The 17,260-nt window shown below is 46.6% G+C and overlaps 1 protein-coding gene and 1 long non-coding RNA gene across 5 annotated transcripts in view; one reads left to right on the forward strand and one right to left on the reverse strand.

Moving 5' to 3' along the window:
- The window catches only part of SDK1 (sidekick cell adhesion molecule 1), a 974,158-nt gene that overhangs the window by 761,826 nt on the left and 195,072 nt on the right, over window positions 1-17,260 (forward strand). For all 4 annotated transcript variants that reach the window (XM_024241289.3, XM_054545732.2, XM_054545733.2 and 1 more), the window contains exons 20-21: window positions 6,771-6,869; window positions 15,879-16,070. In XM_024241289.3, the coding sequence (XP_024097057.2) occupies window positions 6,771-6,869; window positions 15,879-16,070 (291 nt within the window). The remainder of the gene's footprint in view (window positions 1-6,770; window positions 6,870-15,878; window positions 16,071-17,260) is intronic.
- LOC129053688 (uncharacterized) overlaps window positions 1-17,260 on the reverse strand; it is a 30,742-nt gene that overhangs the window by 13,002 nt on the left and 480 nt on the right. Inside the window, exon 2 of the long non-coding RNA XR_008518473.2 lies at window positions 17,113-17,242. This is a non-coding gene — a long non-coding RNA (uncharacterized LOC129053688). The remainder of the gene's footprint in view (window positions 1-17,112; window positions 17,243-17,260) is intronic.

Consider the following 17,260-nt stretch of genomic DNA (forward strand, 5'->3'; position numbering starts at 1 on the left):
GTCTTTTTTTGGGTATTATCTTTGTCTGGTGTTGGTATCAGAGTAATATGGTCCCATGAAATATGTTTGGAAGTATTCCCACTTCTTCTATGTTCTGGAAGAGATTGTGTAAAATTGGTGTCAATTTCTCTTTAAATGTTTGGTAGAATTTTCCAGTGAAACTCTCTGGGACTGAAGAATTCTTTTTAGGAATATTTTTAATATAAATGCAATTTATAAATGGTTTTAGGACTATCCAGGTTGTCTGTTTCATCTTGGCTGAGTTTTGGGAGTTGATGGTTTTCAAGGAGTTGATCCTCTAAGAGTTCAGATTTGTGAGTATGAAAATGTTTGCGGCACCACCTTCTTAACGGCTGCAGGATCTGTAGTGATGTCCTGTTTTTTATTCCTGATACTGACGATTGGTTTCTTCCGGCTTTTTAATGTTGTCATTCTTCCTGGAGGTTCGTCAATTTTATTGCTTGGTTTTTCTGGTTTGTTTTTGTTGTTGTTGTTTTCGTTTTTTGTTTTTTTAGAACCAGCCTCTTGTTCCAGATCTCCTCTTCTTCATGGTCTCCTTCATTTTCAACTTTATTGATTTCTGCTCTTTATTATTTCCTTCCTCTGCTTGCTTTGAGTGTATTTTGCTCTCCCTTTTCTGCTTTCTTGAGGTAGCCACGTTGGTTATTGGTTGAAGGCCTTTCTTTGTTTCTAGTGTGAGCGTTTAGTGCTGTACATTTCTGCTTCCATGCTGCTTTAGCTGCATCCCAGATGTTTTGACACTCTGTGCTTTCATTTTCATCCAGTTCTCTGTATTTTTATTTCCTTTGAGATACTCTCTGTGACTCATGAATTAATTGGAAGTGTGCTGTTCAATTTCCATGTGTTTGGAGATTCTATTGTCTTTCTGCTATTGATCATCTAATTAGATTCCATTATGATCAGAGAACACACTTCATATAATTTTAGTTATTTTATATTTGTTGAAGTTTGTTTAATGGCCCAGGATATGGTCAATCTTGGTGAATGTTCAATGAATGATTTTTTTAAAATGTCTATTTCTGCTTTTCAATTGTAAATTTTATGTCTCAGGGAAAACTGGAAATAATCTCAATTTTTTTTTTTTTTTTTTAGAATTTTCTAACTGAATCATTTTTTGGTAGGCAGGGAGCCTGTTTATCCTATTTAGGATAATAACACATCTTTGTAAATGTCAAATATCACATTAAAAGACTGAAGGTAGGGTTGAAGTCACCTCTGGGGGGTGTAGCTTTTAAAAGGAGAGTTTGGAGCCTGAATGAGAGGGGCTTCAGGGGCCAGCTGACCACAGTCACCTGGTACTGGCCTCCTTCATAAAGAAGAACCAGAATAGCAAGTAGGTAACCACACTTCAAATAGATCCAAGAGAGAAGCCGGAATTCAATAGAGAAGTGACAGGAAGCACCTTTGGCAAGGAGGAAGTTGAAGTGCAGCAGCTCCTCTGGGACTGAGACGGGCTGGGAACCCAGAGAGGTTCCCCACTGTGGGAAAAGAGAAAGCGAGAGACCCCCGTGGTCCACATTCCCACCACAGACTCCTGCAATCTGAGCCACAGGAAAGCCCAAAACCAGACAAGGACATAACAACAAAAAACTACAGTCCATTATCCCTGATGAACATAGACCCAAAAATCCTCAACAAAAATACTAGCAAACTGAATCCAACAGCACATCAAAAATATAATACACCATGCTCATGTGAGATTTATCCCAGGGATGCAAGGATGGTTCAGTGTACACATATCCATAAATGTGATACATCACTCCAACAGAATGAAGGACAAAAACCGTGTGATCATCTAAACAGATGCATAAAAAGCATTTAATAAAATTCAACATCCCTTTATAATAAAAACTCTCAACAAACTAGGCATAGAAGAAACATACCTCAATGTGATAAAGTCTATATATGAAAAACCCACAGCTAACATCACACTGAATGGGGAAAAGCTGAAATCCTTTCCTCTGATAACTGGAACATGACAAAGATGCCCACTTTCATCATACCCCTATTTGTAGTACTGGAAGTCTTAGCCACAGCAGTCAGGCAAAAGAAAGGAATAAAAGGCATCTAAATTGGAAAAGAGGAAGTCAGATTGTTCTCTTTGCAGATGACATGATCTTGTATCTAAACAAACCTAGACTCCACCAAAAAACTCCTATATCTGATAAATAAATTTGGTAAGGTTGCAGGATACAAAAGCAACATACAAAAATCAGTAGCATTTCTGTAAACCAATAATGAACTAGCTGAGAAAGAAATCAAGAAGTTGACTCCATTTACAATAGCTATAAAAGAAAAACGTATCTAGGAATTAATTTAACCAAGGAGGTGAAAGATCTCTACAAAGAAAAATACAAAACATTGATGAAAGAAACTAAGAAACTGAAGAAGACACAAATAAATAGAAAGACATCCCATGCTTGTGGATCAGAAGAATTAACATTATTAAAATAACCATACTCCCCAAATGAATCTAATGACTCAGTGCAATCTCTATCAGAATACCAGTGTCATTTTCACAGAAATAGCAAAAAAAATAAAACACTAAAATTCTTGTGGAACCCAAAAGAGCCCAAATAGCCAAAGCAATCCATAGCAAAAATAACAAAACTGGAGGAATCACACTACCTGTCTTTGAAATATATGACAAGTCTATAATAACCAAAACAGCATGGCATGGTATTGGCATTAACAACAGACACATAGACCAGTGGAACAGAATAGAGCACCCAGAAATATATCCATATATTTACAACCAACTGATTTTCGATAAAGGTGCCAGGGCACCTTCTTCAATAATTGGTGCTAGGAAAATTGGATATCCATATGTAGAAGATTGAAACTAGACTCTTATCTGTCACCATATTAAAAAATAAGATGGATTAAAGACTTAAATGTAACACTTGAAACTGTAAAACTACTAAAATAAAACACAGGGGAAACACTTCAGGACATTAGTGTAGGCAAAGATTTTATGGCTACGATCTCAAAAGCACAGGCAACAAAACCAAAAATAGACAAATGGGACTATATCAAACTAAAAAACTTCTGTACAGCAAAGGAAACAGTAAACAGAGTGAAGAGACAGCCTGTTGAATGGGAGAAAATATTTGCAAACTATTCATCTGGTAAGGGATTAATATCTAAAATATACAAAGAACTCAGCTCAACAGTTAAAAAAATCTCATTTAAAAAGTGGGCAAGGGACGTGAATAAACACCTGTCAAAAGCAGACATACAAATGGTCAGTGTGTCTATGAAAAAATGCCTAATATCACTAATCATCAAGGAAATGCTAATCAAAACCACAATGAGATATCATTTTATCCCAGTCAGAATCACTAGAATTAAAAAGACATAAAAAAAATGCTGACAATCATATGGAGAACAGGGAACTCTAATACACAGTTGGTGATGGTGTAAATTAGTACAGCCACAGGGAAAAACAGTATAATTTTTCAAAAAACTAAAAGTAGATCTACCCTATGAGCCAGCAATCCCACTATTGGGTATTTATCCATAGGAAAGGAGTCAGTGCATCAAAGGATACCCATACCCCATGCTTACTGCAGCACCATTCACAGTAGCCAAGATATGGAATCAACCCAAGCGTCCATCAATGAACCAATGGATAAGAAAATGTGGTGTATATACACATGGAATACTATTCAGCCACAAGAAAGAATGAAGTCCTGTCATTTGTAGCAACATGGAGGGAACTGGAGGGCATTATTACATCAGTGCCCTCAGGAAAACAAATATCACAAGTTCTCACTCATAAGTAGTAGCTTAAAGGGCAAATCTCATGGAGATAAGAGAGTAGAACGAAAGATACTAGAGGCTGGGAGGGGTGTGTCGGTGGAGGAGGGTGGTGGGGAGAAAGAGAGGTTAGTTGATGGGTATAAACGTTCAGTTAAATAGAAGGAGTAAGTGCCAATGCTCCTTGGCACAGTAGAGTGACTACAGCTAACGATGTATATTTCAAAATACCAAGGGAAGAGGATTTCGAATGTTCACAACATATAGAAATGATAAATACTCCAGGCGATAGGCACTCTGAACACCCTAACTTGGCCGTTACACAGTCAGTGCCTGTAACAAAATGTCACCTGTACCATACAAATGTGTACAAGTACTATGTATCAATAAAAAAGAAAGTAAAGAAAGCTTCAGACGCGGGTGCTGGAGAAATGGCCTCCTTTTCTCTCTAGCTGATGGTGCTGTAGTTAGTTCCACACCCAGCAGGACATCTTTCCCAGAGCTCCAAGGAAATGAGAAGTTGTTGGGAGAGGGTAGCAGTATAAATTTTAAGCTGAGACGTCGCCAGCTGATTCCAGCAGAGCTAGAGGACAGCATCTTTGGGCAGGAATTCAGGAAGCAGAAACACTGAGAATATAAAAGGAGCAAAAAGCTTTCTTTCCTTCTCCATCGATTGAAAAAAAGAACAAGTCAGTGCAAAAATCTGTCAGAATGTCTTTCTGGAGGCTCACAATTGTGAGAGGATGAGATGGTCTTGACAGCCATTCTATTTTACCATCTTCCACCCTAGAAAAGCGAAATTTGTCAGAGCATTTGAGCTTATCCGTGAAAAGTCTTTTCAAAGTTTCACCCAGATGAGTGGTTGGTTTTTTTTTTTTTTTTTGAGGCTGTTACCATTTTTAAAAAATTACAACTTGTGTTAGAAGGCTTTGTCCAAGTACCAAATGAATGCTCGGTATGGAATTCACCCTAAAAATCTAATGTTTGTGCAAGTGAGGCTGGCAGTAACCAGAACAGGGACTTTGCAGGGGTGAGACTTCTCTGTAGGAATCCTGGATACTCTTTCAGGACAACTGACACCCTTGACTTCATGCTCTCCTATTTTAAGCTGAAAGACTTGCATTTTTTATTACTAAAAAGATTTGAAGGTGGCGCCATCCAGCGAGTTCACTAGGGGAGTCTTGTGGCACGGAGCTTTCAGTAGGAACCAATGTTCCCTGCCTGGCGTGGAGGGTGTACTCAACTGATACGTACAGAAGCGGATGGATGTCTCATCTCTTCTCCATTATTCTCTTCCTCCCTTTTCCCCAGTTCTGCCTTCGAACTACCCTTTCCTTCTGCCCTTTTCTCCTCCCTGCCTTTGTCACTTATGTTTGTCCTGAACAGGTATCTGGAGGGGTCAGCATGGGGGCATTGTCAGAGAGGAGGTAGGGCTCTCAATGGCAGGTAGGGAAGCAGAGCCAACCCGGGCAGCTGTGTTTGTGTTTGCTGCTGAGAGCAATGGACGGAGGGGCACTTTCAGGCACCGCACAGGTGCCTGTGGTGCCTGGCTTAGGGAATGGGAGTGCACTGTCTCTCTTCCCCTCATACTTCCCTCCATTTGATCGTAAGACGCCAGCCTCCCCAAAAGCATTTCCGTTTCCATCTGCTCCTCATGCCCTGCACAGCAGCTATGGCTATAGAGAGACCATGGCAGGCACATGACAGGGCTTGGGAGTAACGACATCCGGGAGAACATCACCATCACGACATCCACATATCTCCTCCAGATAGCCAGGCATCCTCTCCTCCCTCCCCATCACCACACAGTGCGGGCTGGCCCTGATGGGACCGATGGGACCTGCAATGGGAGCACTAAAAGGCTCTAAACCTGGGTAAGCTGGTGCAAGAGATGTGGGTCAGAACTGCCAAATGTCCCTGCTGTCCGGCCAGCAGCGACTTGCTGTGGGCCCTGCTGTCCCTGAGTCTCAGGCAGGTGGTCCATCTGCATGTGGGGCGGAGCTCTGCACCTGTGGCCGCACATCCTCAAGCAGTTTGCTTTGCTGAGCTGCACCTTCATCTTGGATTTTTAACTCATGTTTTACACTCTCGGGTCTTTTCTCTGGGGTGGCATCCTCTGATCCTAGGAATGAGTTTATGTTCTGATGAGAGGTTCATCATCATGACAGCGGCTGATCATCATGGAACATTTTCATGGTGCCTGGGACATCCTCGTGTTTTCATGTTTTTTTACATTTTATTCTCATAATTGTCTCGCTGAGTTATTTTTATTTTCCCCGTTTCACACATTAACAGACTAAGGTGTTGAGAGTGTAATTGCATAGGCAGCAAGTAGCTCAGCCAGGTCTGACACCCAGCTTGGACGCCAGCGTTCAAGCGTAACTCTGCGGCTCTGCCTGCCCATGTTAGCAAGGGGGCCGCAGGGCACAGAAGCTCCGGGGAAAGGAATTTGTTTTTGCTGGGACTTTCTCAGGCCACTGCCTCGCCCCTCTGGAATCCTTCAGGATACCAAGTGGGGTTGGAGCCTGGAGTTCTGGACCAGGTTGGCAGGCGAGCCTGCCCTTGGGCCCAGGGCCCTTTTCTGGTTTGCACAAGGTTCCAAATGGCCCCCACACAAGCCAGACATGGGGCTGCATGCACCATGGAGGAACTGAGAGGAGGCAGTTGCTCTTGAGGATCCAGCTAGACTGATTGTTCTAATCAGATTAGATCAAGGAGAAAGACAGAGAATGGTTTGTGAATAAATCTCCTGCCGCCAGTAGCTTCAGTGCCCTGTGTGGCTGGGATGAAGCTGGAGAAAATAATGTATGTGATGATAGCCAGGATGCCTTGAATGCCCTCCTTCCTTCTGCATTCCACTGACGTCTCCTGCAGGGTTTTCCAGCCCCAGCTCACCACTTTCCTTCCATAGTTAGAACCTTCCCCACGCATCTGATCAAAAGAAAATTTGGGTTATTGTGTTAACAGATGACTTTGCTTTTAATTGGTAGAACCGGGAGCTGTGGGACATCTGAGTTTCACGGAGATTCTGGACACATCTCTCAAGGTCAGCTGGCAGGAGCCCCTGGAGAAAAATGGCATCATTACTGGTAAGTAGGCCTGTCCTTCAAAAAAGGAAAAGATAAGTTTGTCCTCACAAAAAGAAGTGGCTGTCACTTCAAACCAAACTGCTGACAGCATGGACCCGTGCCCATGGCCTTCTTGAGAGGAACTGAAGTGTCTTCCTGGCCGTGTGGCAGAGTCCCGGCACTGGGACTGCCCAGTGAGAGCCAGCCTGGTCTGGGGGCCTTTCACTCTGTGGGCAGCAGCCGTAGTTTGAGATCTATTCTCGCGTGATCTTACCAGGCGTCCAGAGTCTCTGACTAATGAGAGTCAGTCATGTTATGACACATTTGTTCACATGTGTGTGTCTCGCTTAATTCTCATAGCAGCATGGTAAGGTCAATATCGATATTATGACCATTTTACAGATGGGGAAACTGAGGCCCTGAGAGGGTGGGTGACCTTTCCTTCATTCAGCAGACGACACTGAGCGCTCCTGTGTGCAGCCAGCCTTCTCAGACACAGCCAGGCGGCGTGACTATGAGGCTTACGTGCCTGTGTCTCAGCCCTCGTCCCACAGCTGTGAGCCGCAAGGATGAGATCTGGGTCTTCTGACTCCAGATCCCATGTTCTGTCCCCTCCCCACCCTGCCCTCCAGTGAGAGCCCTGAGAAGACTGTGAGGCAGGTACTTCAGAGGAGGTTCTGAGCTGTACGAGGGGTGGGGGCTGAGTCTTAGAGGCCCCTGGGCAGTAAAATCTCTCTCCTGGTTTGAGGGGTCTCTGTGGGAGACAGCTCACCTTTTTTGGGGTTTTTAATGATTTTATTTATTTATTTATTCATGAGACAGAGTCTCGCTCTGTTGCCCAGGCTGGAGTGCAGTGGTATGATCTCAGCTCACTGCAACCTCTGCCTCCCGGGTTCAAGCAGTTTTCCTGCCTCAGCCTCCTGAGTAGCTGGGATTACAGGCATGCGCCACCGTACCTGGCTAATTTTTGTATTTTTTTGCCATGTCGGCCAGGCTGGTCTGGAACTCCTGACCTCAAGTGATCCACCTGCCTCAGCCTCCCAAAGTGCTGGGATTACTGGCGTGAGCCACTGCACCAGGCCAAATTTTTATAATGTCTCCGAAAAACCTTTTGGGTTAAAGCTTGATTTAAATCTTAGTTCAAAAAAAAAATCTTGGTTTGACAAAAGCAGCACAGGCTCTAGCCTCAGATGAGGTTGGGCAGGGCCTCCTGTTCTACTATTTTAGTCACTCTAAGAGCCCCAGCAGACCTCTGGGGTCCTCAGTTTCAACTGAGGGGCTGTCAGGAGGACGAGTTGAGAGAAGTTGTGTCAGGGGCTGCCCACTGCCTGGCCCAGAACAGCTCAGCCTCCAACAGGCTTTTTTTTTTTTTCTTTCTAAACATAACCGAAGATTTCTAGCAAGCCACTTAATCTTCTTCTCTGTCAGCCATATATAGGACACTTCTAGGTCAGCCCTCTCTGGGAGCTTTGCCTGTGGCATCTCGCTTCCCGGCAGGGGCTCCTGCGTGGGTATTTTGCAGCCGCACCCCGAGGTTGAGTGAGTTGCCCATCCTGACACGAGCAGTCAGTTCGGAGCTGAGCTGCATCTCCGCTCCGTGGTGGCAGCGTTCTCAGCTGCCTGCGGGAGCCGTGAAATTCAAGTGCCTGATTGTTCTGTGAAGCAAGCTCATGGTGTCTGGGTGTGTCCTAGAAGCCTGTGCTGGGACTGTGCTGCCCAGAGACCAAGAGCCTCAGGTGGTCTGTCCCTGCTGCCGGGCCGCAGGGTTGGGGGCCGTTTCTTCTCTGCACTGGCGTCCCGGATGACAGCGGCAATGATGACCCTGGCAGCTTCCCCTGTGCTTGGCACCTTAGCCTTGCAGGATCTTGTTTTGCTTTCTTAGCAACCACACAAGGGGTGTCTTATAACCCAGGCCTGGCGATGACAAGGCTGAGGTTTAGGGTGGTGACGTCCCACCATCACAGCCCATGGGCATGTGCGTGTTCTCTCCTATGCAGTGTTGATGTGCCGGGGGTGAGGTTTGAACCATGCTCTGAACCCTACAGCATGGAATGCTCACTTTCCCCATCCACAGTCTTCTTAGCATCTCCATAATTTCTCAAAGCACCCCAAGGCCACAGAAATGCCTGACGGTTCTGTTTATTAAGTAGTTAGTTCCAAACAACTGAAGTGTTAATATGCTAACAATTATAATTGCCATTTAAAAAATACTACACAGTAGTTGAAAGAAATAATACTTGCATTTCTTTTTTCAGTGACCACAGTTAGTTCCTAATGGGATGTCTGCACCCGCCTGGCACTGCCCAGCTTCTCAGACCTTGGGACCAGATGGTCCCTCATCACCCTCATTTCCCGGTTCCTGTTGGTTTCCAGGCGGTACTTGTTTCCTTATCGCAACATCCACCAAAAACTCTGCTTTGCAAAGACAGGATATATCCAAGGACTCGTGGCATGCTCTGACCCGGAAATGGAGACACCTCCAGCTGGAGGCTCACATGTGTCCCACTGGCATTGAGTGTCTTGTGCTTCCCTGCAGTGCTCCTGGGAGGTCACTGCAGCATCCCAGGTGCCCTGGGGCACAGTGGGAGACTGTGTTCCTACAGTGACTTCTTTCTACACAGAACTCCAGCTACATAGCAAACCCGGTGCCAACCCCACCGCTACTAATCAGTAGAATCTCCTGTAATCATCTGTGCCAACCAGATCCCCTGATAGAGCGGTGTGCCCACAGCCCATACACAAGGTCACCTTGGAGCCAGTGCCACCTCTCCACTTTTTTTTTTTTTTTTTTTGAGATGGAGTCTCGCTCTGCAGCCCAGATTGGAGTACAGTGGCATGATCTCAGCTCACTGCAACCTCTGCCTCCTGGGTTCAAGCAATTATCCTGCCTCAGCCTCCTGAGTAGTTGTAACTACAGGCGTGTGCCACCACGCCTGGCTGATTTTTTGTATTTTTAGTAGAGACGGGGTTTCACCATGTTAGCCAGGATGGTCTCGATCTCCTGACCTTGTGATCCACCCACTTTGGCCTCCCAAAGTGCGGTGTGCCTCTTATAAGCATATAGCTGAACTTTGTGGGTTTTTTTATTTTTTGTTTATTTATTTTTTGCAATGGAGCCTGTCTCTGTCGCCCAGGTTGGAGTGCAGTGGTGTGATCTCGGCTCACTGCAACATCCGCCTCCTGGTTCAAATGATTCTCCTGCCTTAGCCTCCCAAGTAGCTGGGATTACAGGCGTGTGCCACCACACCTGGCTAATTTTTGTATTTTTAGTAGAGACAGGGTTTTACCATATTGGTAAGGCTGGTCTCGAACTCCTGACCTTAGGTGATCCACCCACTTCGGCCTCCCAAAGTGCTGGGATTACAGGCGTGAGCCACCACGCCTGGCCTCACTTTAACTTGTAAAAAAAGTAAATTTATGAATCTGGCTCTGCCTTCCAGAAGCTTATCGTTTGAAGTGCCCACTTTAAACAGTGTGAAAACTCCAGGAATGGGGGAAAGTCACTACTAGAATTGGACACAATCTGTTATACATTCTGAAGTCGTCTAATAATCACAAGGGCTGAGTGTGTACAATTAAAAGGGCCTCCTGTTGCCTGGAGTTGAAGGAATTAAGCAAAGGCAGTGGGAACTGAGCAGGGGAGGCCACTATGGACTGCAGGAACCTAGTTTAATCTTGCTTTAAACTACCTTCAAAGGAAGGAAAAACAAACTAGTGGGAGGAAGGATTTTTAAAAGCTGAGCAGGAGGCTACCATTCGGAAGAAGAAGACTTTCCAGTTCAGACCCTTCAGGGACCAATTCAGTGGCTGGAATTAGAGCTGTGCTTAGCACTGATCGCAGAAACAGGGCTGCCCGGGTAGGAAAGAAAGAATTCCCATCTGCCCAGTTGCCTTTCAGGTCCGCAGTCAGCCATGTTTTGGAAATCTGGCAGAGACTCCTTGGTAGACATGTCTACACAGAAGGAATTCCCTTTTTACAGATACACACGTTAGCCCCTGCCCTGCCCTTTGTGAACACAGCACACACTTCTTTCCTGTTTAAAGCCAAAAGAAAAAAATCCATGGGCATAATAATTCACGTTGAACCATTTCACGGCTAAGCGGTGGTTGCCAATACTTCCAATTTATGATCGTCTGTTTCACCAGCTAATGGGGCTTCATGAACTCATTTTCGTGTTTTATTTAAACAAATATTTGTAGTTACAAGCAGCAGTCTATTGTTTATGGTGGAGCTTGACTTCGAAGCTTGAGCTTTCCTGGGCTGGGTGTAGCTGGAGGCCTGGGTTTGGAGGTACTTGTGCTGTGGGGGGGGGGCAGCAAAGTTCCAGTGCGAGCACCAGGCAGACTCTCTGCAGTTTCCTCTCGGCGGCCACATTGTCCCCTTCTGTGTGTGGCCTGTGTGTTTTCCCTTCCTGCTCACTGTAATGTGCACCTTGTGTCACCAGAAGCTGCAGTGGATGCCTGCAGCTCTTTGGAGGAGAAGGTCCTAGGGGAGGTGAGATTGGATGTTATCACCTCACTAGCCCAGCAACACCGTGTACCCCTAGTGATGCTTGCATCAGGGGAGTTCCCCCCATCACCCACCAAATAGACATAGTTTTCCAGTGGAACTTGCCGGCAGCACCGTGAAATTCTATTCTGCGCTGAAGGCAGAGTGTTTCATTGAGGAGAGCAAAAGAAAAACTGCTTTCGTGGGCAAACCTGGCTGCTGGTTTCTGGAAGTGTTGCTGTGGCACCACCATGCTCTTGAAGGCTTCCTGCAAAGGCTGCACCTGCTATTAAAGGTGGCTGCAGGAGCCCAGGATGACTGACGGCTTGGGTCTGGGCTCGGCACTGCTTTACGGGCCAGAGGCGCTGTTGGAAATGGAGGTTTATTAGCCCTGGTCTGTGGTGAGCACCCCCAGCCTCCATTTTAATTCGAGGCCTGGAATGAGTGGGAAGCATGGAGCAGGGGGCTGCTACACCCGCCCGAGTAAATTGCCCATTGCACGCTCATTGTAAATTTCAGCGTCCTCCACTCTACCTCCGTAAACTCTGATTTATGAGGGCCAGGATGCAGACAGACAGTTTGTGATTGGATACACTGCTCTCTTCCAGAGAATTTACTTCAGATCAACAGAAAATTATTTCTGAAGCCCCTCTGACCATTAGTCTCAGTTAGGCAGCCATTGGGAGCAGGTAGGTTGCCAAGCGGGAGGTACCCCCGCTCCTGGCGCCTCTCTCCTCTCTCCTCTGGGAGCTGGAAGCACAGGATGCATCCCCTGGCCAACACTGCCCGAGCCCTCCACGCACCTCCCCCAAAAGCTGTCGTTCGTAAATTAGGGGACGTCTTTCCCACCTCACACCCACTGCTCTGTCTGTGCTCACGGGCATCACATGTCTCGGGCCTGCGCCGTCTCTGCTGGTGTTTCTCTGCACATCAGCCTCTCTAGCTGTCTGTTTGGTTTTTGTTTGTATCCATAACCATTTGAGCACACTATATTATCAATGTTGATCCTAATAAATCTTAGCAACGCTGCCCTTCCTGAAGACGCTGGAATTGCCGTGTTTCAGCTCTAGGTCGACATGACGAACACGACGCTGTGTTTCAGTAAATTCTGATGAAGAACAGCTTTTAAACAAATAAAATTTTCTGGCAGACAAGTTGTAATATTAAAGGCTGCTCTTCCCGTAGGTTCAGAGTAGACCCCGAGGATCAAATTATTTAGCAATTGATCAGGCATGACCCACCAAGGTCAGGGATGTCTTTCGGTTCCCTCGCACACGTCCGGAGGAGGTGCTGGAGGAGGAGGCGCTTTGTCTCATCCACTGTGAGAAACAAACTCACCCATCCAAACCCAAAGAATGGACTCAGAGAACCGGAGAACAGCGAAAGTGAGACTTTTAATGACGGTCTTGCAAGATCAGGTGTCTGATGGGCAGGCACACTCAGCACGGTCACAACAAGCGATTTATCCCTTAGTGCTCAGGCCCCTCTTCTGGTTCCTCATAGGCTGAGCACTGTGGGGCAGGGGGGTCACAGTCTTCCCGGACGTCGCCTGTTGGTTGTTGGGCAGGGGCTGTAGGTGTTTTTTTAGGGTTGTCCTGTTGCATTTTGTTGCAGCCCACAATGCATTGCAATCCTAGTCAGCTCAGGAGGTCTTCGGGTATTTGACTTATGACCTAAGTAGCTGGGCAGGCTGATGAGAACAGACGAAACAAGCTATTGTGCAGGAGAGTAAACTTTCATCTTAGACTAAACTTCTTTGGTTGGGGTGGGGACAACTAAGGGGTGGGGGGAGGCTGACAAGCAGGCATTGGCGATCAAAGCAGGGGCTTAGTATATCCTGTTTCTTCTGTAGTTTGCTGACCTAAGCTGATTCAAGGTACTTTGTCTTGGAAATGGACAATGTATCCATTATTTCCTTCATCCACTGAGGGCTGTCTGGGGTTCCAGCAAGTCCACAAAGCTTTCTGTGGCTTAATTTCTTCCTTTGTGAAATAGGATAACAATGGCTCCAATTTCAAAGGTGTGTTGTGAGGGTTACATGAATGAATGGGGCAGGCTAGATGTCTTAGAAGTCAGGGTGGGCAGATGAGGGAAATGCTAAGATGTAAAGCGAGGGCAGGGCCTGGGCTGGGCGTGGTGGCTGACGGCTGTAATCCTAGCATTTTGGGAGGCCGTGGTGGGAGGATCACTTGCTACCAGGAGTTTGAGACCAGCCTGGGCAACATAGTGAGACCCTCATCTCTACAAAAAATTTTAAAAACTGGCCAGGCATGGTGGCACGTGCCTATAGTACCAGCTACTTGAGAGACTGAGGTGGGAGGATCGCTTGAGTTGAGTGGTTCAAGGCTGCAGTGAGCCGTGATCACCCCACAGCACTCCAGCCTGGGCAACAGAGCAAGACTTACTGAGAAAGTAAAAAAAAAAAAGTCTTTCTCTCTCTCTCTCTCTCTCTCTCTCTCTCTCTCTCTCTCTATATATATATATATATATATATTTTTAATTTAGGAAGGAAATAGGAGAAGGCAATGATGAGTGGTTGGCCTGGGTAGTCAGCCTTTTCCCCTCTCCCTGGGAGGAGGGAAAGGAGACCAGGACCTGAGAAGCAGCCAGCCGCCTTTGATGAAGACACCACAGAGGATGGTTTAGTGACCTTCCTGGGCCCAGGCAGAGACCTCAAAGGCAGGCAGGCAGCACCACTTGGTGACAGCTCACAGGATGGCAGGTGCTCCAAGTGCTCTGGAGGCACCCAGCAGCCAGGCCGCCCCTCTGGTGGCCCTTGTTCCTTGGAGCTCCCCACTGCGTCAGCCCACACGGGAGTTCCGGCAGCCCGCACACAGAAGCTGCCAGGCTGTACGGGGCCCTGTGGCACGGCCAGAGGGAGCGGGTTCCGACATTAAATGTTTTTCAAAATATAAAGTCTCAAGATGCTGTCCTCTAAATTCTTGTTTACCTGCAAATGCAACTCCTAGCTTTATTTATTGCTTTCATAAGAATGAGGAGAAAGTTTCAGGTGCATCCTAGAGCTTCTATATCCCTGAGATTATTGACTAGAAATAGGGAAGAGCAAGCGTTTTCAGCTGTTTTCTTTTGCCTGTGGACCTATGAACTCTTTCCACCATTGTCTCCCTCTTTAAAAGACACTTTTAAGTGTTCTCTGATCATATAAACTCCCCTCCACGGGGGTTGATTGGTTCAGGAGCTAGTTGGGTCTTTTTTCTCCCCTTTTTTTTTTTTTTTTTAAGACAAAGTCTCTCTCTGTCACCCAGGCTGGAGTGCAGTGGCGCAATCTCGGCTCACTGCAACCTCTGCCTCCCGGGTTCGAGTGATTCTCGTGCCTCAGCCTTCCGAGTAGCTAGGATTACAGGCGTCTGCCACCATGCATGGCTAAGTTTTGTATTTTAGTAGAGACGGGGTTTCACATATTGGCCAGGCTGGTCTCCAACTCCTGACCTCAGGTGATCCACCCGCCTTGGCCTCCCCAAGTGCTGGGATTACAGGTGTGAGCCACCGTGCCCCGCAGGTCTTTTTTCTCTAAGCCCCAAGTCACAGTGGAATCCCAGGTTGAATAAATTTTCACTGTGAGGCCCCACTGGCCTGAAGCGAGTATAGGGGAAAATCAAATTTATTAGAAAACAGGATCTTTGAAAAGGGGAGAGAGAGCTAGAAGCAAAACTCACACACTCAGGTGAAAAGAAACTTCCAGGCAAAGCACTTTGCAAAACAGAAGAGTGATCTATCTGTCATTTTGTAAAGGAAAAGTAGAAGTGTTTCCATGAATTAGTTGCAACCGAAGAGCAAGCCATTGATTTAAGGTACAAAAAATATCAGCTTCCAAAAATGAAATGATTGGCCAGGTACAGTGGCTGTAATCCCAACACTGAGGGAGGCCGAGGAGGGAGGATCTCTTGAGCCTAGGAGTTCCAGACCAGCCTGGGCAACAGGGGGAAACCCCATCTCTACAAAAAAATACAAAAAATTAGCCACGCATGGTGGTTCATGCCTGTGGTCCCGGCTACTCAGGAGGCTGAGGTGGGAGGATGGATTCAGCCCAGGAAGTTGAGGCTGCAGTAAGCTATGATTACACCATTGCACTTCAGCCTGGGCAACAGACTCAAAAATAAATAGATACATACACACATACGTATATACATAACATTTTTTAGTGGAATTACTGGTGAAATGCATTCATAATTTGACAAGAGAAGGTTGAATTGAGCACAGCAGGCTGGGAGCCGTCGTCATGTTTCAGTTCACGCACCTGGTGCTGAGGTTACCAGAGCATCCGATAGGCCCTGTCCTTGTGAAACTCACCCTGGTAGGGAGGGATGGTCCCCTGTGGTGGGACCATCACTCCTGTAAGCAGGTTTATGAGATCACAATGGGCGCACAGAGGAAGGAGCCTTGACCTTCCTCTGGATGCGCCTTCAGCACATCCAGCCAAGCTCTCCATAGCTCTAAGCCTGCAACAATGGTGCTGTGGAATCCAGGTGAGCCCTTGGCCTTCAGGAGACCAACGCTGGTCTGGTCCTGTTGCTTTCTAGGCTATCAGATCTCTTGGGAGGTGTACGGCAGGAACGACTCTCATCTCACACACACCCTGAACAGCACGACGCACGAGTACAAGATCCAAGGCCTCTCATCTCTCACCACCTACACCATCGACGTGGCCGCTGTGACCGCCATGGGCGCTGGCCTGGTGACTTCATCCACCATTTCTTCTGGAGTGCCCCCAGGTCAGTAGAGTTGTGTGCGATCCTCCTGCTGTCACCTTTCTCTTGGAGATTCCTGAGGCTAGAAGTTGATTGGCACTTTTGTGTGGAAGCCACTGAGTGCCTTGAAAAGGAGTAGTGGCCTCCTGCCAAGATGCTGGAGGGTAAATGGGTGTTGACCCCACTTCACCCTCATTCTCCAGAGCATTCCACCACGGCCTCACATCCCTTCTGTCTTCTCCTCCTGCTTTGGCCTCAGCCAGTTCCCAGAGCACACGTTGAAAGTGTTTAAAGCCAGTTCCCAATGCATATCTAAAATGCCATGAATACTTTCAAAACAGTAGCAATGATTGTATTTGTCCATTTTCATGCTGCTGATAAAGACATACCCGAGACTGGGCCATTTACAAAAGAAGGAGGTTTAATGGACTTACAGTTCCGTATGGTTGGGGAGGCCTCACAATCATGGTGGAAGGCAAGGAGGAGCAAGTCATGTCTTACATGGATGGCAGCAGGCAAACAGAGAGCCCGTGCAGAGAAACTCCTGGTTTTAAAACCCATAGATTTTGTGAGACTTATTCACTATCATGAGAACAGCACAGGAAAGACCTGCCCCCATGATTCAGTTACCTTCCACCAAGTTCCTCTCATGACACATGGGAATTGTGGGAGTTACAGTTCAAGATGAGATTTGAGTGGGGACACAGCCAAACCATATCAACGATGATGGTGTGTGGTTTAATTGGGTAAAAATTGGTATATACAGCGACCAAGGTTAACACTGGAAGCACATCTGTGCAAGTTACCAGGGTTTTCCTGAGATGTCTTGGACATTGTTTATCCAGGGCAGGAAAATGGGTTAGCTGACCTCCGGAAGGCTGTCTTCCAGAAACACTGTGATCCACACTACGACTGGAGCCACAGAGTGGAGTGTTAGAGGGGAAACTGAGGCCTGGCTGCTTTGACCAAACCCCTGATAACCAGTGTCCAGGGAGGCACTGGAGTTCCCATTCCTTCATTGCCAAGGCTGAATGCTTGTAGCTGGAGGGGGGTCTTAAAGCCTTACCCACTCATCCTGGGTAGTGGCTGGAGGCAAATCAGATGGCAAGGACTGCTTTGGGGACGCCGTGTTCTGTTTACTGTGCTTGAAGTTTATTGCCATTAATGATTGAAGAACCATTTAAAAATCTGGAGAGCTGAGAAATAGAAAGGAA

This window comes from Pongo abelii, chromosome 6 (genome assembly GCF_028885655.2).
Source record: "Pongo abelii isolate AG06213 chromosome 6, NHGRI_mPonAbe1-v2.0_pri, whole genome shotgun sequence".
Taxonomy (NCBI): domain Eukaryota; kingdom Metazoa; phylum Chordata; class Mammalia; order Primates; family Hominidae; genus Pongo; species Pongo abelii.